Here is a 22,389-nt window from a genome sequence, read left to right on the forward strand (position 1 = left end):
TTAGCATGTGTAGAGAGGTGCAATAGTGGGAGGAGTGTTTAGATTTAGTAGTGAATTTGGAGATTTTGTTGTAACAGATTTCTAGTTTTGAAGAGATGGAAGAAGCAAGGTTGGTTAGTAGAGGGGCACTGTATATTAGTGATGGTAGTAAGTAGGTGGTGTCAAGAGTTTGCCTTGTAGAGGGAGAGAGGAAGGGAGAGTTTATGTACAGAATACCAAGTTTTAGATTTTTTTTTTAGTATTTAATTGGACATGAATATCGAATTTCAAGTGTTAATCAATAGTAACACCAAGAAGTTTAGCGAAGGGGACAACTTCTATAGAGGAGTTGGCATGACTGATAATATTGAAAGATTGTTTGTCAAGAGGAAGTGTTTTTGAGGGAGAGAAAAGTAGGATTTTGGATTTATTTGCATTAAGGGAGAGGTGGTTTTGAAGCATCCAGTTCTCAGTAGTTGTAAAGGCAGATTGGGTAAGTGCTTGGAGAGCAGGAAGATTAGGAGCAGAGCAGATTAAAGTAGAGTCATCTGCGTACTGCACTATTTTAGTGTTGGGAATGGCAGCATGGAAATCATCGATGAATACATTGAAGAGCATTGGACCGAGTATGGAACCCCGGTTGGGGTATGAAGGAAGTTGAGGTACCTGTTTGCCATTTCACGGCCTGGGATCTGTCAGAAAGATCACTCAAACCAGGTAAGGGAGTTTTGAGAGAGACTGAGGTTAGAGAGGTGAGTTAGAAGGTGGGAGTGAGTGTCGAATGCCTTGGAGAGATCTAGAAGGACAGTGGATACAATTTCTCCAGAGTCACAAGCGTGGTTTACTATGTCTAAAAATGAGAGGAGAGCAGTTATTGTACTATGGCCCGGGCGGAAGCCATGTTGAGTAGGGGTGAGGAGGTGGTTATTGATAAGGAAGGCCATAAGTTGGAGGTGGATGCATTTTTCAAGAATTTTTCAGATTGGGGAGAGAATGGCTATTGGACGGAAATTAGAGATATTATTGTTTCTGCCTCCTTTGTGAAGAGGTAGGATAAAGGCAGCACGCCACAATGTGGGGACATAACATTCATGAATGGATCGGTTAATGAGAATGCTAATGGGGATGACGATACCATCTGCAGCAAGCTTTAGAAAGAGTGAGGGGATATTGTCAGGGGCATTGGAGCATGGCTTGAGTCTGGAGAGAAGCTTTTTGATATAAGAGGTAGAGATGGGTTTTAGATGAAAAGTGGGGGTAGGGTTGGGAGAGGGAGATTGAGTAGAGGAAGGGAAAGCGGGATTGAGTGGAGGGGAGGTGATGTGAATGGGGAAGGTGTTAGTGAGTTCAGCTATGGAGTTGGTAAAGAGTGGCAATTTCTGTGTCTGTTTTATTATTATCAGGACAAGGATCGTTTTTTCTACCCGGGTGCAGAAGAGAGTTGATGGAGTTCCAGAATTGTTTTGGGTTTTTTTGAATGGGTAGACTGTAGTTTAGTGTAATAAGATTTGTTGTCTTTTGTAATATGCTTTTTGGTTAGGTTACGGAGTTGCTTATATTTCAGGAGGGTGTCAGGGAGTTCCTTCTGGTTGTAAAGTTTCCAGGTCTTGTCTCTTTGTTGCATAAGTGTTTTAGTGTCTTTAGTTAGCCATGGGGCGGAGTTGGTTTTTATTTGCTTTGTTCTAGGTGGGGCTTGGGAATTTATAATGTCTAGGAAGGTTGTATTAAAGAAATCTACGGTTTTAACTAGGGAAAGAGATTTTAGATTGTCCCAGTTTGTTAGTTTAAGTGTTTCTGAGACTATAGAAGGGTTAAAGACTACGCGTATAGGTATATTGGTGTTGGTGTGGGGGGGAGTAGCTTGCTTGGAGAATGAAAGCTGGGAGATGGTCACTCATGGTGTCTGGTAAGATACCAGAGTGTGATATCTTGTTAGGGTGAGAGACTACGATCCAGTCCAGAGTGGACCCTGGGGGGTTGATTCTATTAGGTCTGGTAATGCCATTTGTTAGTTGAGTGAAGTTGAGTAGACTGATAGATAAGGAGGGATTATTGTTATTAATTTTGTTCCAATCTATGCTCACATCACCTAATATGCAAGTCTCAAGTTTAATATTAGTTGATGCCCAAAGTAGAATGTTTTCAAGAGTAGAGATATTATTTCCAGGGGGGCATGTAGATGGCCATAATGCAAATACTTTTATAGTTATTCATTTTGAGTAGTCCCATGACTAGTTCAGCATTGTTAAATTGAGGGATGGGGTTTTGGTAAGGACTGAGGTTAAGTAGGCTATTATAGATTAAGGCTACTCCTCCTCCTTTTTTGTTTTGGCAGTCACATCTGAGCGCTTGAAAGCTAGGGGGAAGGATCTCAGAGTCAGTAATGTGGGATTTTAGACATGTCTCTGAGACTGCTGCTATATCAGGTAGAGTATGGTTAAGCCAGGCATGGAAGAGAGCAATTTTGTTTTTTAAACTCTGGGTATTGATTGTAACTAGCTTTCCAACCTAGTTTTCCAACCTGTTCAGCAGAATGCATTAAATCCTGTAAATCCTTATTTTCAGCACAATCAGGAATCAACATAATTTTCTGTTTAAGCAATCCAATAATATGCTGCTGATACTTTAACATATGAAACTGGCAATTTAAGGCCCTGATGGCCAAGGTTGCAGAGGTGTACACCTTCTTACCCCATCTATCCAAGGCCCTCGAATCTCTATCAGAGGGGGTAGGATTTTTGGCAGTAGTAGCCTTAATGCCTTTGGGTCCCTGTGAAATGGTCTCATGGTCCGCAGTAGGATTTTTAAAAAGGAACTTATGAGAATCAGGAACCCTGTAGTATCTACCAGGTTTTCTGACAGCAGGAGGTAAAGAAGTCAGGGGCCAAGCTAGATTCCGAAAAGGCATTGTCAACTATGTCCAGCACAGGAGGGATAGCTAAAGGCCTGTGTTGGGGCAGGAGTAAGAAATCTCTAAGCCTCTTTTTAGAATCAGAGTAATCTTGGCTTTCCCAGTGAAAATGCTCCCTGAGAGTATGCAAGGTTTCACCAAAATAAAAATTCTCTGGGGGAGAAGCAGAGGGAATACAGTCCTCTGCATCAGAATCCTCATAGGTATATAAGGGTAAATCCTGGTCATCAGAGGAGACAGAAATTTCAGAATCCTGGTCAGAAGTATCATAAGCAAATTCAGTCCTAAGTCTCTTAGAGGGGGAAGGTTGGCTTCCCCTGGTTAAAGTAATAAGGTCTTTAGCCATTCTTATAATTTGTTTTTTAGGCATAGAGGCCTGACCATGCAGTCTGGGGCGTCAGTTTCCTAGGCATGGTTCGAGTTTTAGGCCTAGAAGAAGAAGAAGATGGCATCGGTTTAATATGCAAGTCAGTAGGCCTGAATACACCCTCAGAAGCTGGTGCCTGCACAGTGGCTCTGGATCCATCCAAGGTAGAGACATCCGCAGGTTCCAGAGTTGAAGCATCTCGCGGCATACCGGACTCTGAATGGATCTCAGCAAAGACATGCGAATCTGAAGTAGCGGGTATCAGGGGCTGTGAAAGCGCCTCACTGAGTACCGGCGAAGTGGGGACTAGCTTAAGAGAAGCGGCATCAGCAGCTTTGGACCTAGGCGGCCTGCCTCTGTCTTTATCTTTGCATTTTTTCCGAATGTTGGTAGTCTTGTGGCTTACCGAAGACATATCTGGATAACTGAACCGAGTACCAAAATATTTAGGAGGGAAAATGTACCGACAACGAACAGTTTGTGATTTAAATAAGGCACAAAACTGACAGCGAGGTACGTTGTGGTCAGGGCCTAGACAAGGAATACAGTACGAATTAAAATCTTTATGAGGTATTTGCTTTCCACAGGAAATACAATTATTGACTTTTACTGACATCAGTTTAGAGCAAGAAAAAGTTTCCCCAATGGGGTACTTAGCTTTAGTTGAAAACTTCGGTTCTGAAACTCGAAAACGAAAATTTTACGAGTTGGCCAACCAGCACTTGCGAACTGCTTCTGCTTCGGGCACCGCACGGCATGAAAGACTGATGTAATGGTGTTGGCTGCATGCTTTATACCCCTGACTACTTGATGTCACGGAAGATGAGACAGCAACCGACGCAGGACCCAATACTTTGATAATCAGGCCGACTGAGGGCTACTGCATGCAGATAACCCAAATGTGATGACTGCAACAGTGAAACACGAAGAACATCACAGATTCCTCTGAGGATGGGTTTGTGCTTCCAATCACCCCTCTGTTGGGTTTGTGCTTCCAATCACCCCTCTGTTGTAAGATTTTCAGGATGTCTCTAAATGAAACATCTTCAGGGAATGATCGGGAGGGCCCTCCCCTTCATCATAGTTTGCGTCTTTCATGACATTCTTCTGGAGAATCTAGATGCTTCCTCTTACAAGTCTTCTTACTGGGTGGTTCCTCAGTAGGAATCTCTCAGGAAGACTCCAAAGAAGAGGAGCCCTGAACAGGGAAATCTTACTGTTTCAGTGCCTGCTGTCCCGACGTGAGAGATGGTGATAGTCGAAGTCCAGAATGTACAAACATATGACACTCCAAAGAAGAGGGGGCCAGGTGAGGGCCTGCCGAGGCTAAAGCTATCTCCATGATCTGGAAGGCAGGCTCACCCACAGAGGGATGGGAGCCCGGAACAGAGGAGGACAACCTCAGAACCAGGTGGCATACCCTATTCCGGGGGAATCACCCTCCAAAACCAGAGCCAGTGAAGAGTCCAAAACTGCCAGGGTTTCGACAGCCAAGGAAGGCCCTGAACAAACTGGTACCAAACCGAAGCCCTCTGAACTGACAGCCAAACTACGGCCCCGAGTTTACTGGTTTTGAGGGAAAAGAAGCTATCAGAGCTGATCCCGGTACCAAAGAAGGGGCTTCTGTCAGCACTGTAGCATCTGGAACTGGGGTAATCGAAGTGCCGTGCTCCAAACCCAAAAGGGAGGTTAGAGGAGGAATATAAGTGGGAGTCCTAGGAGAATAAACCTCAGCTCCGAGAGGGAGGGAGGTCTGAACTGGTACAGGAAGACTGCTGGCCTCCAAAAGCTGATCCATTAATCTCACCATGTCTAGCGCAGAAAGACGTCTGGTCGAACGGACCGACATTCCCGAGGGAGACTCAGGCTTATCCACAAGCTGACTGGGAACTTGAACCAGAAAGGGGTCTGTGGAGGGGGGAGTATCTTGTTCTGGGTGTTAAATTCTTTGTAAATGGCAGAATAACCAGACTCGCAACATATTGTTGTTTCCGTTATAGTTTAATATGTCCAAGCAGTTACACTGAGTTATTTCAATTCTATTATAACAGAGCTAGAATACAGTCTTTGCCTCTCACGAACTGGATCAATGCACACTTGATCAATACTTGTCTCACAGAAAACAATGTCCAGTTTTATATACACTTTGCATAGCAGCAGATATTTCCAAATGTCCTTGTTGTTTGGATGACTATTCTTGTTGCACGTCATCATTATGTCAGTTGAAGTGTCTGTATTTTATTTCTTTCATTTCTGCATCTGAAGCTCACCAAAAAGTTCCTGTTAAAAATATAAAATGTCTCTCTGTATGTTTCAGTTAGTCATAACAGGATGCTATTTTACTGTTAGTGTTTAACGCACACAAACAAGTTAAACTAGACATGTTCTTTTTTCCATGAACCATTTTTAAACTAAGCATGTTTCATCAGAAATTATTTTAGCAGATGTCTGTCTGAGACAGCTGCTTGCTTCAGCTCATTATATCTATTCTTAACTCTGCAGCTCAAGCCTTGCAGTTTCTGCATTACACTTCTGCTTTTTAGAAAGAAACATTTATTTCAAACCTTGTATCAAGTTAACCCTTGCTTTACAAGGCAAAACCTTGTATTAATAAAAAGCTTATTTTTCTTTTGCATCATAGCAGATATTTCCTACTTAATTATTGCTTTGGGGAAAGAATATTTAACTTTATATACTATCCATCATTGGGAGGTACAAATGCTTTGATCTTCAGCACCGTCTACTGCGGAGCAAATTGGAAAATTGGAACCGAGTGGGAGGTCATAGTAGCAGGCACTGATGAAACTGTTGATGCTGATACTGTCAAGGTCTGTGCTGACAGGACTGTTAGTACCGAAGTACTCAAGATCAGTGCAGGAACCATCAGTACGGAGGGGGTCATATCTTTCAGTGCCAAAGGCAGTTCCACAAGTTTTGGTACCTTACTCTTCGGTTCCAAAGAGGCTGATGGAAACGGAGACTTATGCATTTTGTAGTCTGGGGCCAATGGTGAGCTCAGCACTGAATGACGCTTCTTTTTGGGTTGAATTTTGGAAGACTCTGGCTTATAAAAGAGCTTCTTCAAAGGAGGATTTTAATAACCCCTTTAAAATGGGTCTATATCATATGAGCGAATCGCACAAATTGCGAACGCTCATAATATCGAACATACATTCAAAGTGCTTTTTCTGAGATTGCGGTACAGTGAAGAATGGGATATTTGCCCTTTCCTCACTGTAGTGTGATGTTGGAGATGGAATATATATTTAGCAGGGGGGGGGGCACAGCCCCCTGCAATAGGAAGTCTGAGGTCCAGTATGAGCGATGTTATAAGTGTTCGCAATTTGTGCGATTCACTCATATGATATAGACCCTTTAAAATAAGCTTATTTCATCACCCTGCTAAGGTTCTAAAACTGAAGCCTTGACAGATCTTACAATTAGTCTCAAGATGGGGCACAGTCAAACAATACACACAGGAAAGATGCCCATCAGAGTTGGGCATGTTTCTTCCGCAATCCTGGCACTGCTTAAACCTACATGTGCCATTTTGCTTCTCCACCATCTTAAAGGAATCATGCACACACTCAGACTGGGAAGACAGAAAAGAAGAAAAACCTACCACCAATGGTAGGGAGAAATACCTATAAAGGTAATCAGAAAGAAAATACCAGCAATGGTATGAAGAGACTACCAAGAGGTAAAAGAAAAGAAGGGGGAGAAAAAAGTACCAACGATGGTAATAAAACTACCAAAGGTAACAAGAGTAGAGATGATTTAGACACAAACACACCACACTATATAATACAACAGAGGAGCAAATAAAGTGCTCAATAAAATGAAGGTATATATATATATATATATATATATATATATATATATATATATATATATATAAACAGGAAAAATAGTACAAATTATATATATATATATATATATATATATATATATATAAAACAGGAAAAATAGTACAAATTAAAGCACTTAGCAGGAGAGTATCGGCTGACGTGTCTTATCAGACCAGCAAATGAAATCTGGGGTAATGGAGGTAAGGCATTATGGGTAGAGTCTTAGCTCAAGAGTTTTTTTTTTGATTGCCTCGAGCTGTATAATGGCTAAACCGGTTACGAGGCATCAGAACAGAGTCCCATTCGTTACGAATGAATGAAGATTGACAACATCAGATCTTATGTTCCCTTTACAGTGTCACTGACAAAGTACAAAAAGGAAGAGAAAGAAACTGGAAGCTGTAAAGCTAAAAATTATATTACTGATCAGGAAACAAACACACAGCAAGACTGCAATTTGCATTTTTTAAATAGAGAAAACTCATAGGTTAAATTACAGATTATCTGACTTTATTCTATACACAAAAAATGTCATACCAAGGTACTGCTTCCTTAAAGTGCTGTTTCATAAATTCAACCATTTTTAGTATCGAATGAAATATTTAATCCTCATTAACTACAAGTAAAGTCACTGGCTGTGAAAAGGTTTTTCCTTGGAAAGTTTGGAAGAGGAGCTCAAAGGACAAGATCAACCAGGTCACTCAGCTTTGAAAACTTGGTATATAACTCCAGAGGATGCATATTTCTCTCACTCTATGTGAAATTGACAGTGATTGACAACTCAGTCCGCCAATCACAGAGCTTATCTACTGATCTGAAAAATGTTATCTGAAGACCCCTTTTTAAAGGGCCTGTAACCCAGAAGATAAATGATTACACTGACAACTGAATGGATGAGTTACTATCAGTATTACATATCCTGCACCCTTTCCTGTTGTGGATGCATAAGATGTTAAGTTTGATAATTCTAGAATGTACTACAAACCCCAAGCATGCACATTAAGCAAACAAATACTGTTACTATCATCATGCACTAACTCTACTGTAGGATTCACAAAATAAAAATTTTCAGGAGACACACAGCACAGTATAATAAATGTAAACACCAATGGCACAGGAAACATCACAGGTTAAAGTTCAGCACAGTCAATAGTACAAAGTTGTTCAAGCTGCAATATTTCCAAAATGGACAGAATGCTAAAAACAATCCAAAATGCCATCAGTAGTAAATAAGATTGTTGGGCTACAATCAGATTTAGTCTAAGCAATATATTTAGTTAAATGACACAAATGTATTACTTTACAGCTTGTGCTCAAATTAAGCCAACTTTTAAGGAAAGTTTATCTGTATCAATAAAGAACTGCCCATTTTAAAAATGGATATTGCAGAATGATGTCAAGCAAGTTAAGTCCTACATTACAGACAAACACTTTTATGGAACATCAATAGTCAGATGACTGGGTCAGATGTACAACATAAGGGATTAAGGTTTCCAAAGAGATGGATGAAAGAAAATTTTATGTAGACAAACAGGTGGCAGCATGTTTTCAAATGTATTTATTCATTCAAAAACACTCTCAGTAAATTCATCAGCTGAAAACTCACCAACCCTCCTCAAAACTGCTAAGAAAGCAAAACAAAACAAACATATACATATTAAATAAAATAAAAAGGCAAATGAAACAAATGACTATACAGATTAAAAATTATGCATACTCAAACATTTACAATTTGCTATACCAAATTTATAAACTGTTGAATTGGCAACATATTACTATAGCTGCAAATATAATGTACACAAATAAAAGCACCACTGTTTTTTGAAAAACAAATTAAAAGCAGAGATAGTCAAAATGCAAGATGAAAAACAAAAGCATTCATTCCCCCCCCCCTATATTTAGAACTCCTACTTACCTAAATAACCATTCTAGATGCAACTGACAACATAAAAATAAAAGCTACTTGAAACACAAAAGAAGAAAGACTTTGAGAATGAACAATATAAATATGTTAGCTTACAGAGAACAATTTCACTGAATCCAGCAGTTTATTCCCTGGGCACAAGAGAGCACCTTCCTGCAAATCAAAAAATAACAAGGAAGATTTGAATCTACACTACTCACAAATACCTGCCGGGGCTGTGCGCAATGTAGGGTTATTGCTAATGGCCCAAACTGTTATATTTCAGCAACACAGAACTATTTAGGATCCCCTGACATTTTTACATGTAATACCTGCCTTGTGCAGTAACTGTTAGGGTTTTCATATGGTCAAAACTACCTGCAAATTATGGGTTAGGATTTATGAACATGTTTATGCCATTTCTACAGCAGATTCTTTGAATGCTTTGTTTAAACACACTCAGACGTTTACTAAATATAAAAAGTTTATGTTTTATCTTACTATCAAGAGAAGGACATTACAGAAGGTGACGGTGACTTTCTGGAATTTAAGGAATTTAAATGGCAGGTGACGTTGAATGCTCTGGAGGAACCAGGATTTAATGATGCCCTGAATTTTAATTGAGTATCAAAAAAAAAAAAAAAAAGACGGCTTAGGTAAGACATCCCTACTGATTAATTATTGCATGTGTTTAATACTTCTATTGATTGTGCAAAGTCTGACAATATGTTTTTTATTTAAATAGATTAGTATGTGTATTATAAATCTGCAGTCTGGTGAAGTCTTGACATATACGTCCATGAGATGAAAGCACCTACTATTTTAACAAAACGTCATTTTGACTACTTTTCTGGGGGTCAATTTCGGTTAACTCCTACAGACATACAAATCTTCTCAGAATGTGGCAAACAAAGTTTAAAGACACCAGTGGACATTCCTACCAAAGATGTGATGAAATACAGGCAGAAGGGCATCCACCCAGCCTGGATGGACAAAAGTGAAAAGCTCAGGAAGTCAGGCCAGATGTCAAGATTTATGCAGAAAAAAAACAAGTGTTATTAGCACTCCAACAACAATGAACAATAAAATGCACAACTAATTTTGTTGGGAAACAATGTTGTTAAGCTAGCTTACAGACCCTGTGGTGGGCCCCTAGAATAATACCTGTTAATCTTGTTGAGGACTCTGATTTTTGTTAACGCTGCTAAATATGTTAATTCTGAGAATTTCCAATTCTTTAAATCCTAATTTGTTTATACTGATAGCATTAACTCTACTAAGACCCCAAAAAAAGACACATTCTTACTGTATCAGTTGACCTATGAGAAGACACTCTTTGATGAGTCTTGTGGTTGGATTTATATACTTTCTATCAAGTATCATTTTGCAACTTTTTTCAAAAGACCCCACTCTCAGGAGGGCAGAAGCCCAGTGTTGGTGCATACCATAACATCATAACACTGACTTCAAAAGTGCTCCCAATCACTGAGGCTAGCAGTTTGTCTATACTACTTACAAATAATTTTCAAAAATACACTTTCTTATCTTGCAAGAACCCCCAGGTTTGAGCCTAGATGGAAACAGCATCAACAAGCAGATGGATGGTAAAACAGAATTTGCTATCGGGGGGGGGGGCTTCTCATAGAGCTACTGATATGGTAAGACTGTATCTGTCACATATGGGTCCAGACAACATACTAGGCTGCCTACTGATCAGCCTGAAACATGACAGATGCTCCCTATACAGGGTGTTTAATATCAGTCTCAGAACAGGCGTTGAATGTGATGAATGGAGGACAACATCAGTCATCCCCTTGTACAAAAGGGAAAGTTTTGTTGACCCCAGACCTTGCAGGCTCACAAACCTGTCCAGATTTATCTGTAGGGTTTAAGAAAAATATCATTATGGAATTAATAAATAAGGACAGAGCTATCCTACAGACTCCAGTGTAGACTCCTACAGTTTGGCAAGGGCAGATCCTGCCTACTTAGGTTCATAGGTGGGTACTAGGCTATCTGCCCGAAGGCATTTATAAGCCTAGTCAGAATGTGTTGGCTTTCACCGCCCCCTTAGATTAGTTCCCTGTGCCTCTGTCCAGCAGAGCCACTGAAGTGATCCCCGAGGTAAACTTTCTGTTTCCCAGTCACTCGTCGAGGTTTCTTTTGAAGAGTGTTAGCAAGGAGCTCTGCCTAATGTAGATTGGGATCTTGTTCCAAAGCATGGGAAGTCTCTGGGACAGGAATCTATCCCTCCAGCACGACCTATTTATTGCTGTGGTGAGGTTTAGATCCCTAGAGCGTGTGGCTCGAGGGGATAAGGTTTTCTTTAGGTGGAGCATATCAACCAATTCTGGGTTGGACATGGCCTTGTATGTCAGGCAGAGATCACCACTGAGTACATAGTATGCACCCGAGTACAACTGGAGTTTCTTCAGTCGAGCTGCATAGGGCATCTGTTTGAGGCCAGTGATCCTCTTGGTGAGGTACTTCTGTGGTCTTTCCAGCTGTTGCAGGTGTCTTGTAAGGTACATCCCAAATGGGGCGTTGTGCTCTATGATGGGTCTGATGAGTGATGAGTAGAGGGGCACAATGACCTCTTTTGATCTGGATGCGAACCCTTTTGTGATTAGGTGGGCCACGTAGAATGATTTTCTAACCACTATGGCAATGTGATTATCAAAGGTGAGATCACTATATACTTGGATCCCCAGATCCCTTATTACTTCTTCCGTATTTAGGGGACTATCACCTATGTGGTAGTTTGTGGGTACTTTGTTTTTTCCAAAGGGGATGACTATGCACTTTTTGGCATTTTAGCTTGAGGCCATGATTTTGACACCAGGTATCCGTCTCAGTGAGACCCTTTTGGAGGATGTCTGTGTCAGCCAGAGCATCAATTTGGAGGATGTCTGTGTCAGCCAGAGCATCAATTATAGCCCCTAGTTTGCAGTCGCCTATGAACTTGGTCAGCCATAGTCGTCCTGTGCTTGCTGTACCTCTGAGAAGTATATGCCAAACAGGAGGGGGTTCTAGGACTGCGCCCTGGGGAATGCCACTTGTAACCGGTTTAGAGTCAGACCTAGCTCCCGCAACTCTCACCATGTCGGTTCTGTCTGTGAGCCAGTTGGCAACCCATCTTGTGATGTAGGGGTTTATGTTCAGGCTGGTGAGCTTGCCTATAATACCAGAATGGGGAATGGTGTCAAAGGCCTTAGCGAGGTCTAGGTAGGCTGTGTGTACCACCTTTCCCTCGTCTACAGCCTTGATAACTGTCTCAAAGAAGTCCACCAGGTTTAGGAGGCATGATCCAAACTGGGTAGGATCCAGTGTTTGGAGGTTCCCAATGTCTCTGTTAATGAGTTCCATGATGATGCGCTCCATAGCCTTGCAGACCAAGCTAGTCAGGCTTATAGGGCGATAGTTCCCTGGGTCTGCTGTGGCTCCACCTTTGTGGAGTGGAATAAGCGTTGCTGTGCGCCACTCTATGGGTATGTAGCCTGTGGAGTGGCTGAGTTTGAACAGTGTGTTTAGGTGAGGGGTTAGTTTGTCTTTGAGCTTGTGTAGGACTCAGCCTGGGACACCGTCTGGTCCCATTGATGCTGTGTTTTTGGCTTTGGAGAGCGCTGTTTTAACCTGAGTGTCTGATTTCAGGGACTCTACATTCTTCTGGTACGGTTATGGGCCCTTTGGGGGGTAAAGTTTGCGCTGAACCTGTCTGCCAGGATGTTGGCGATATCGGTCGGTTCAGTGTATTTTGTGCCATTCTGCACTAACGCCGAGCAGATATGAGCATTGCCACTTAGATTCTTGTCATAGCTAAAGAATGCCTTGTGGTTATCTTTGGAGTCCTTGGCAATTTTTCTTTCAAAGCTCGCCTTGGATGATTTTATGAGGGAGCGTAGTTTCTTGCTGATACTGATCAGGGATGTCTTCCCTTCTTGGGATTTTACTCTTTTCTGTACTAGTTTCCTCCTTCTATTGTATAGCTTGTTTATGGCAGGAGACCACCAGACTGGTTTCCCTTTCTTGGAGGAGTGAGTCTTGGTTTTGTTTGGGATGGCACGATGCATGCATTCTTGTAGCTGCCCATAGAATGCATTAGTAAAGGATTTTGCAGCTCGGACAGTGCTATCCTTCAGCATGGGGGCTTTGAAACTTTCCACCTCGGTCTTAAGTAACGTGAAGTTTGCTTCTGAAACGTTTTTCATGGTGGTTTTCTTGTCCGGGGGTGGGGGTGGGATATGGATATCCAAAGTGATTTGTTTATGATCAGATCTAACCAGCAAGGGGTTGACCTCTGGTGTGGAACACCAGTCGCCCATGTTCGTGATGATCAGGTCCAATATATTGTCACCTCTGGTAGGAGTGTTGACCAGTTGAACTAGGGCGTTTTGAGTTTATAAATTCTAGGAAAAGTTGGGCAAGGGAGTTAGTACTTGAGTAGTTCTCCCAGTTAATGTTTGGGTAATTGAAATCGCCCAATATTAGGGTGTTTGTATGACCTTTATGTTTCCCAGTGTTTCCAGAAACACGGAATGGGGGTCCTGGGACATGGTGGGAGATCTGTAGCAAGCTAAAATTTGAATTGCAGTTTTGCCCATTGTTAGCTGCACGGGGATGATCTCTGAAACATCGTGCTGTGCCACTAACCTCGAGGTGTGGGTATCCTTGATGAATATGAATTCGCCCCCGCCTTTTGTATTTCGGTTTGGGTTTTGTGGCTGAAATGTATGGTATGAGTTGTAGCCTGGTAGTGCTGGGGTGCTCTCTGGAGCCTTAAACCAGGTTTCTATTACTGCACATATATCGATTTTCTCCATACTGAGGAGTGCCCAGAGTGCGTGCATTTTAAGGTTTAGACTTCTGGCATGGAGTAGCATTACTCTCAGTTTTTTGTTACTTGTGCTATTTACGGTGGTGGGTTTGTCTTTTGAGCCTTGCTTAAAAAAAAAGGCACTATGGGGGTGGCAAGAGCCTTGGCCAGTATTCGAAAGCCTAAGGGTGACAGGTGCAAGCAGTCTCTAGCGAAGCAGCGTGGCTTGTCGAGCATGTAATCCCAGGCGGACAGACACTGGATCCCCTGTGAATGACACCACAACTTAGCCAATTGTTGAAATCGAGAATTTCTTTCTTTATACCATGGTATCATTCTTGGTGAGGGCGGAATGCTACTCAGGGTCAGGGTCATACCGGCCTGGGCTACGTGATCAGAGAGCTCTTCCATGTCTCTTTTCATGTAGTCCAGGGAGGTACGGCTCAGGTCATTCACACCAACATGGACAATGACAGAGTCATATTTGTACTTGTTCTGGAGTGACCTGAGTGCTTGTGTTATATGGTGGATCCTGGCACCCGAAAGGCAACTAACAGTAACCTTCTCCTTATTCAGCCTAGTGAGTGGGACATCAGTGTGCCTGACTATAGAGTCACCTATTACTAGTATGTTGGGTATGTTATTTTGCCTTAAGGGCTGAGATTGCATGGCACACTGGTTTTGTGAAGTGTGTGTTTCATGGTTTGTGTTGGGGGGTGGAGGTTGCTTGGATGTTTGCTTTGGAGGTCTCTGTTCATTTTGCAGATTTTTATTTAGAGCCTCTGAGTATGTTTTCATGTATTTATGTGCGTTTTTGCCGGCGCTGGTTTAATGGGTCTATGTAAGACTGGTGGTGTGATGCAAGTATTTCCCTTCTCCTCTTGACTGTCTGATCCAGTCTTAGGTTGAGAGAGTTCAGCCTCTAGTTTGGCTGTATAACTGCATCTCTCGCATGTATTAGTGTTTGGTGGTAGGAGGAGGGGGTTGTCTGTGTACATGAGGCAGTTGTAACATTGCCTCAAAATGCCCAGATTCACCAACTGGACTGGAGAGTAACACCTGAAACTGCCCTTTGGACATGCCTGAATAGGTAAAGTGAACTGTTTTACTGGATGGCTGGTAAGGTCGAATAAAGAGCCTTGTCCTTCTGCACAGTACAGGAGGGTCTAGTGCTAGCGTTTATAAGTGCTTGCTATAAGTTTTGAGCAAGTGCCGGGCTGAGAAATGAATGGCTTGAGTGCTTAAGTTGAAAGTTTGTCTAGTTCCAAGGGAAAAATTGAAGAGGAGACTTTGTGGAGCTGGGAATAGTTTTACCCTAGCTAACCGGTGCTGCCCGGCGAGCAAAACCGGGCAAATACGGTATTTATAGCACGGAAATGAAAGAGATAGAAATCAGCCCAAAATGGCCAATAAACTACTAATTTCTGGGCTGAAACCACTCCTCCAGGGACAGATAGGCTGCTCAAAGCTCCCCTCTCTCACAGGTGAACAGAGAAACTTCCTTCTATCCAAGTAAGGTATGGGCACACACAGAGATTTGTAACACAGCCCTGACTTCAGCACTAACCTGAAAACTGGACTATACTAGCTTAGAAAGGGGGGAAACAAGTATACGTACACATTTTTTTTGTTTTGTTTTGTTTTTCAGAAAATAAAGCAGATACACTCAAAAAAAAACAGTTTAAAAGCACAGAAAAGGATACTTATTGTTATATAGGGAAGATCAGAGTTGTAGTCAGTGCCTCCAGTAATAAAGTAAGAAGAAAAGTACAGTTTTGTACCTACCATAAATGTAGATGTTCGAAGATCCACATTGCTGCAGTCCTTACACTTGGGTAGTCCGCTGTCCTCGGATATCAAAGTATTAGGCTGACGTCGGTCAAGGCGCTTAAGACTGACATCAGGACGTCAGGGTACAAATGCGCATGACCGACGTCATATCCTCAGTCTTTTCTTGCCCCAGATGTCAGAAGACCCTAAACAGAAAGGTCAAAACCAAAAGACAACAAAAAAACAACCAACCACCCTTGCACTAATCATATGAACAATATATACAATATACACAATATTCACAACCCAAACCACACAACCGCCTCTAACAACAGAGGGGAAGGAGGGAGGGTAAATTGGACTGCAGCAATGTGGATCTTGGAACATCTACATTTATGGTAGGTACAAAACTGTACTATGTTCTTCATCTTACATTGCTGCAGTCCTTACACTTGGGTAGAATCCCAAAGCAGAGGTAAGGGAGGATGGCAAAACTATAAAGTAGTAGGAGCTGCCAAAATGCCCTGTAAAATAGCAGTGGCAAACCCAGCCCTAGATTTAGAGTAAAGTGGAAGGTGGTAATGCTTAGAGAAAGTATGCACTGAACTCCAAGTAGCTGCCTCCAAAATATCTTTAGTTGCCACCCCCCTTAAAAAAGCTGTAGAAGTGGCAGTAGCTCTAGTGGAATGAGGCCTAATCCCAGCTGGAACCTCCTTACCATGATGGGAATAACAGAAAGCAATACAAAACCCAATCCACTTAGAAATAGTTTGTTTTGACACAGGCTTGCCCTGAGAACCCAAAGCAAAAGAAACAAACAACTGCTGAGACTGCCTGAACCCTTTAGTTCTGCTCAAATAATATCATAACTGCCTGTGTATATCCAAGGTGTGCAAAATCTTTTCCCTTTATTTTGGGGGTTTGCATAAAAAGTAGGCAAATGAATAGTTTGGTTTAAAGCCACACTAGAAACCACCTTAGGCATAAAGGAAGGATTAGTACGTAAAGATACCCTATCCTTATGGAAAATTAAGAAAGGCTCAACTGCCATAAGGGCCTGTAATTCAGAAACCCTTCTCGCAGAGGTAATGGCCAACAAAAAGCAGTCTTCCATGATAAATATTTCAACTCGGCAGTAGCTGCAGGCTCAAAAGGTTGTAGAGTGAGTTTCTCCAACACAAAATTGAGATCCCAAGCAGGAGTAGGAGCTCTACGTGGGGTCTTATATTCTTTGCCCCTCTAAGGAATTGCTTAAACAAAGGATGAGAAAACAATGGTGGATCACAGTCATAGTGAGCAGAAATTGCTGCAGCATGAATCTTAATAGAAGAGAAGGACAATCCTTTGTCCAGTAACTCAGCAAGATATTGAAGAGCCACACTTAAATTAGGCTTAGCAACATCAAATTCCTTTGCTGCACTCCAAAATAAAAATCTCTTCCATTTATCTGCGTATACTTTCCTTGTACTAGGCCTTCTGGTCTCCAAAATAACATTCAAAACTTGCTGCGGAAGCTGAGACCCTCCAGGGTTTAAAACAGAATATGCCAGGCTGTTAAGTGAAGAGAGTGAAGTTTGACATTGAGTAAATGACTGTTCTCTTGAGACAGCAGGTGTGGAATCGAAGGCAAAGGCCATGAAGGCACCCGAACCAGACTTCTCAGTAATGGGTACCAGTGCTGTCGAGGCCAATCTGGAGCTATTAGAATCATCTTTGGCTTGTCCTGTCTGACCTTTAGGAGTACCTTTGGGAGGAGAGGCAGAGGTGGAAAGGCATACACATGAAGATTGCTCCAATTGAAAGAAAGAGCATCCACTTTCCAAGCTGTGGGATGAAACCTTTTTGTGCAAAACTTTGGCAGCTGGTAGTTTAGTGGAGAAGCGAACAGATCTATGTCTGGAGTTCCCCATGACACTGTCAATTTCTGAAATACATGAGGATCCAATTTCCACCGTGGGGATCCATAATTGCCTGCTCAACACATCTGCTAAGGAGTTCTGTGCTCCGGCAGAAACCTTGCCTGAAGATTGAGCTGTAAACTGAGAGCAGTCTCCCACAAAATCATTGCTTGCCTGCATAGAGGATAAGAATGTGTTCCCCCTTGCTTGTTGATGTACCACATGACAGTTGTGTTGTCTGTTAGAACCAACACCTGCCCTGGAAGAAGTAAATCCTTGAAAGCTATTAATGCAAATTGGACTGCTAACATCTCCTTCAAGTTGATATGTAGATGTTGTAGTCTGGCAGGCCACGTGTCTTGTATCCACTTTCCATTTAGATGAGCTTCCCAAGCTTTGTCTGAGGCATCTGTCATTAGAATCTGACTCGCCTCTGGCCGGGTCACAGAGAGTCCCTTGTTTAGGTGACATTCCTGAGCCCACCACAAAAATTCCTTTTGAATGCAAGGTATTATCTGAATGACAGTGTCCATATCTTGGCAGTGCTGTGTCCATACATTTTTGAGATACCATTGTAGCTTCCTCATATGCAGTTTGGCATTGGGAAGCACCAGAATACAAGATGCCATGAACCCCAAGGCTTGAAGGACTGTCCTTGCAGTCAGCCTGGACTGATGAGACAATTGATGGAAGTAAAGGGAAAGATTCTTTTGTTTGTCCGGGGTCAAAAAGGCCATCTGGGATGCTGTATTCAGTCTCACACCCAGAAAGCACATGTCTTGAGAGGGTACTAGACTGGACTTTATTGCGCTCACAGAATACCCCAGGCATCTTAGCACTGCTATCACATATTGCAAATGATGAAGAAGCTCGTCCCTTCCTTTGGCCAGAATCAGGCAATCGTCCAAATAAGGATAGATTTGTATTCCTTTTAGCCTGAAGAAAGCTATCACTGGAGCCAGAACCTTTGTGAACACTCTGGGTGCAGTAGATAAGCCAAAGGGCAATGCAGAGAACTGATAATGAGAAGTCCCAGCTCGAAAACGCAGATACTTCCTGCAACTTAGCCTGATAGGAACATGAAGGTAAGCTTCCTTGAGATCCAGAGTCACCATCCAGTGATCTTTGCCCAGCAGAGGTAAAAGCTGTTGTAACGCCAACATTTTGAACTTGGGAATGTCCAGATAAGTGTTGAGGATAGATAAATCCAAAATTGGTCTCCACGTGTTCCCCTTCTTTGGTACTAGGAACAGGCGAGAATAAAATCCTAGGCCTACTTCTGGCAGAGGGACCAGCTGTATGGCCCCTATTTGCAGCAGAGAAATTTGTTTGTGAGCCTCTATTCTTTGCTGAGGAGGAACGCCTGGCATGCCTTTGAAAGGAGGCAAGGTATGGAAATAAAACCTGTAACCTTGGTGTATAATATCCAATACCCATCTGTCCTGGGTAATTAAACTCCAATTTTCTTTGAAGAGTGCCAACCTTCCTCCCAAAGGTGCTGCCAGACAAGAAGGCTCTGGCAGCTGAAAAGGTAGGTCATTGGGCCTGTTTACGAAAGGACTGGCCCCTGCCCTCACCCTAAGACTGTGCAGGTGAACTCCCTGTTCTAGGTCTGAAAGAGCCCTGAGCTCACCCCTACCACGCCTAGAACTTCCCCCAGACTGTGAATCATAAGAAGGGTACGCCCACCCCTTAGCAGGCCAATTCCTACTAAACTGGAGGCTGAACTTGCAAAAAATCTTTAACAGTCTGCATAGACTTAGCCTTGTCTTCCATTTTCTTTAAAACTGCCTCCACAGGTGAACCAAACAATACATCAGACTGTAAAGGAGCATCTAAAATCCTTGTCTTAACATGGTCAGATAAGTTCTGATCCCTCAGCCAGGCGTGCCTGCGAAGAACTGACCCAGTGGCAGCCACCCTAGACGAGGCCTGTACAGCATCAAACCCACATTGTAAAGAATGCTTACCCACCTGTTCAGAAACATGTACCAAATCTTGTAATTCTTTACACTCAATGCCTTCCGCCAGAGCATCTACCTTAGACTTCAAATGAGAAAGAAGATAGTTTTGATATTTCAACATGTGAAACTGGCAATTCAAAGCCCTCATAGCTAAGGTGGAAGAAGTATAGACTTTCTTTCCCCATCTATCCAAAGCTCTGGCCTCTTTATCTGGAGGAACCGGATTTTTACCACAGAGGCCTTGACACCCTTAGGTCCCTGACTAACTGTTTCTGGGTCCGCCTAGGACTCTTATACAGATATTTATGAGCTTCAGGCACCCTGTAATACCTGTCCGGTTTAACAGGAGCAGGAGGCAAAGAATCAGGATTAAGTGAAGCCTCTGCAAACACATCTTCCACAACATCCAGAACAGGAGGAATAGCCAAAGGCCTATGCTGGGGTAAAAGCAAAATTCCCTAAGCCTTTTCCTGGAATCAGAGAAGTCCTGACCTTCCCACTTAAAATGTTCCCTCATAGAATGAAGAGTCTCTGAAAAGAAAAATCCTCTGGAGGAGAAGCAGAAGGAGTAGAATCATCCACATCAGAATCAGAATAAGGAGAATACTCCTGCAAGTCTTCAGTCAAGACTCTGAAACATCCGAAACCTGCTCAAAACTCCCCAACTCTGGTTCCACCCTAGGCCTCTTATCAGGAGGGGCAAAGAACCTCTAATCAAAGTAATTAAATCTTCTGCCATTTTGAGCATGTGCTTCTTGGGCACAGATCCTGAAGAACTAGGAGTGACACCAACAGAAGCTAAACCTGGCCTGCCTCTGGGAGAAGCCTTGGAAACAGAAGGAGAGGGCCTAACCACCCTAGGAAGGGAGGGGAGTACAGTAACCTGAGAAGCCCCTTCAGCCTGACCTGCCTCCTGAGAGGCCACATCCTGCAATAACAAAGTCTCCCCTGGGACTCCAGAGAAGCCTCCGTGGAACCACCGGTTCCACTGACGCCCAAAGAACCGGCGTCCGCACGGACGACTCTTCTTGCCTGGGTTTAGCTGCTTTGTCTTTGCACTTCTTCGAAGAAGCGGTGTCGGAGCATCCGACGGCATATTGTAATTGCACCGCTTCAAGACCAACCTGGCACAATCTAACCTTCGCTAATAGTGCGCTTATTAAACCTAGCACAAAAGCGACACTCAACAACGCCGTGCTCATTCCCCAAACAAGGAATACACAAAGTATGTTCATCTCTATGCGGTATCTGCTTCCCACAAGAAATACAGTTATTCACTTTTTCTGACATCCGTAAACCACTGAGGCAAGAAAAACTAAAATATTCCCCAACGGGGTACTTAGCCAACTTTGACTCGGTCTGAAACTCCGAATTCGAAAAATTTCAGAACGCCGAACGGCACTTGCAACGCTGCTTCTGCATCGGACCATGCGGCAAAAAAGACTGAGGATATGACGTCGGTCAAGCGCATTTGTACCCTGACGTCCTGATGTCAGTCTTAAGCGCCTTGACGGACGTCAGCCTAATACTTTGATATTCGGGCCGACCGAGGACAGCGGACTACCCAAGTGTAAGGACTGCAGCAATGTGAGATGAAGAACATCACAAATACAGTAAAAGCAGATGAATAAAGTGCAATTTTTTTTTTGACCAGACAAACTGGTCAACTTCTTAAAAAACATTACTGAAGCAATAGATGAGGGCAATGAAGTGCACACTGCATATCTAGTCTTCACAAAGCAGTATGATAAACTCTCAGAGCTAAAGTTAGATCCTGTGGAAGATAAAGATGATAAATGAACAGAAAAAGTAAAAGAAAGAAAAGAAGTTCAAATGTACTGGATTTGCAATGGGATGAATTAACTGCCAGAGAGACTGAAACAAAGTTACGAAAAGCTTCTAACAGGAAAACTCCAGGCCCAGATGCAGTACCTAACTTCTGGTTAAAAGTATTAACATCTTTACATGAAGATTTAGCCATGAGTAAGAACAATTTATAAGCACACTCTAAACAGACACCAGCCTGTCTAATAACAGAAAAAAACAATACTCCTACTTAAGAGCGAACCTGCAAGCTGTCCTAAAAACTATAGACCAATATCTTGCCTTCAGACAACATATAAACTGCACACTGGAATTGATGCCAACAGAGTTTATAGTCATTTAGAAGAAAACTCAATTATGACAAAACAAAAGGGCAATAAAAGAAAGTCATGTGGAAGAAAAGGATCACTTGATGTTAAAGTCATAATGGAGAACTGTAAAAAGGGGAACAATCTAAGTATGGCATGGATAAACTATAAAAAAAAACATTTGACAGCATCCCACATTCATGAATAAAAGAGTACTTAAAAAAGTATAAGCTACACCCTACAATGATCGCTTAGATTACAGCGTCCATGAAACAGTGGCAAACCATTCTGCAGTTAAGCCATGATAAAGGACACATTACTATTCCAATGATAAAAATTCAAAGGGGGATATTCCAGGATGACTCTCTTTCACTGCTGCTCATTTGTCTTGCCCTTAATCCATTAAGCTGTCTACTTAACAGATTAGATCATGGCTATAATTTGGCTCCCAGAAAACAAAAGTGTAAAGATTTCTCATCTTCTTTTTGTAGATGATTTAAAACCGTACAGTTCATCAGATGAGGAACTGAAAGCACAACTGAAAGTAGTCAAAACTTTTTCAAATGATATAGGAATGTCATTTGGTTTTAATAAATATGCAAAAGCAACCTTTAAAGCAGGAAAGCTGCAACACCAAGAAAATATCAGTTTGGGACAGGAATGTGATATAAAAGAACTTGAGTAGGAGGGAGTGTATAAATATATGGGACTGATGAAGGGCCAACAATAAAACATGAACAAATGCAAATAAAACTCAGTAAGGAATATTCTAGAAGGCTTAAATTAATACTAAAAAATAGCACT

General features: G+C 42.2%; 1 protein-coding gene across 7 annotated transcripts in view; it reads right to left on the bottom strand.

Annotated features, from left to right (window-relative positions):
- INPP4A (inositol polyphosphate-4-phosphatase type I A) overlaps positions 1 to 22,389 on the bottom strand; it is a 1,931,511-nt gene that overhangs the window by 1,412,228 nt on the left and 496,894 nt on the right. For 4 of the 7 annotated variants that reach the window (XM_044072185.1, XM_044072184.1, XM_044072182.1 and 1 more), the window contains exon 9: positions 8,712 to 8,729. The exons of 1 other annotated variant lie outside the window; for it this stretch is intronic. In XM_044072185.1, the coding sequence (XP_043928120.1) occupies positions 8,712 to 8,729 (18 nt within the window). The remainder of the gene's footprint in view (positions 1 to 8,711; positions 8,730 to 22,389) is intronic. 2 more of the 7 variants (XM_044072183.1, XM_044072180.1) reach the window with 1 other exon arrangement.

The sequence above is a fragment of the Protopterus annectens genome, chromosome 5.part0, assembly GCF_019279795.1.
Source record: "Protopterus annectens isolate FY-2018-M chromosome 5.part0, PAN1.0, whole genome shotgun sequence".
Taxonomy (NCBI): domain Eukaryota; kingdom Metazoa; phylum Chordata; order Ceratodontiformes; family Protopteridae; genus Protopterus; species Protopterus annectens.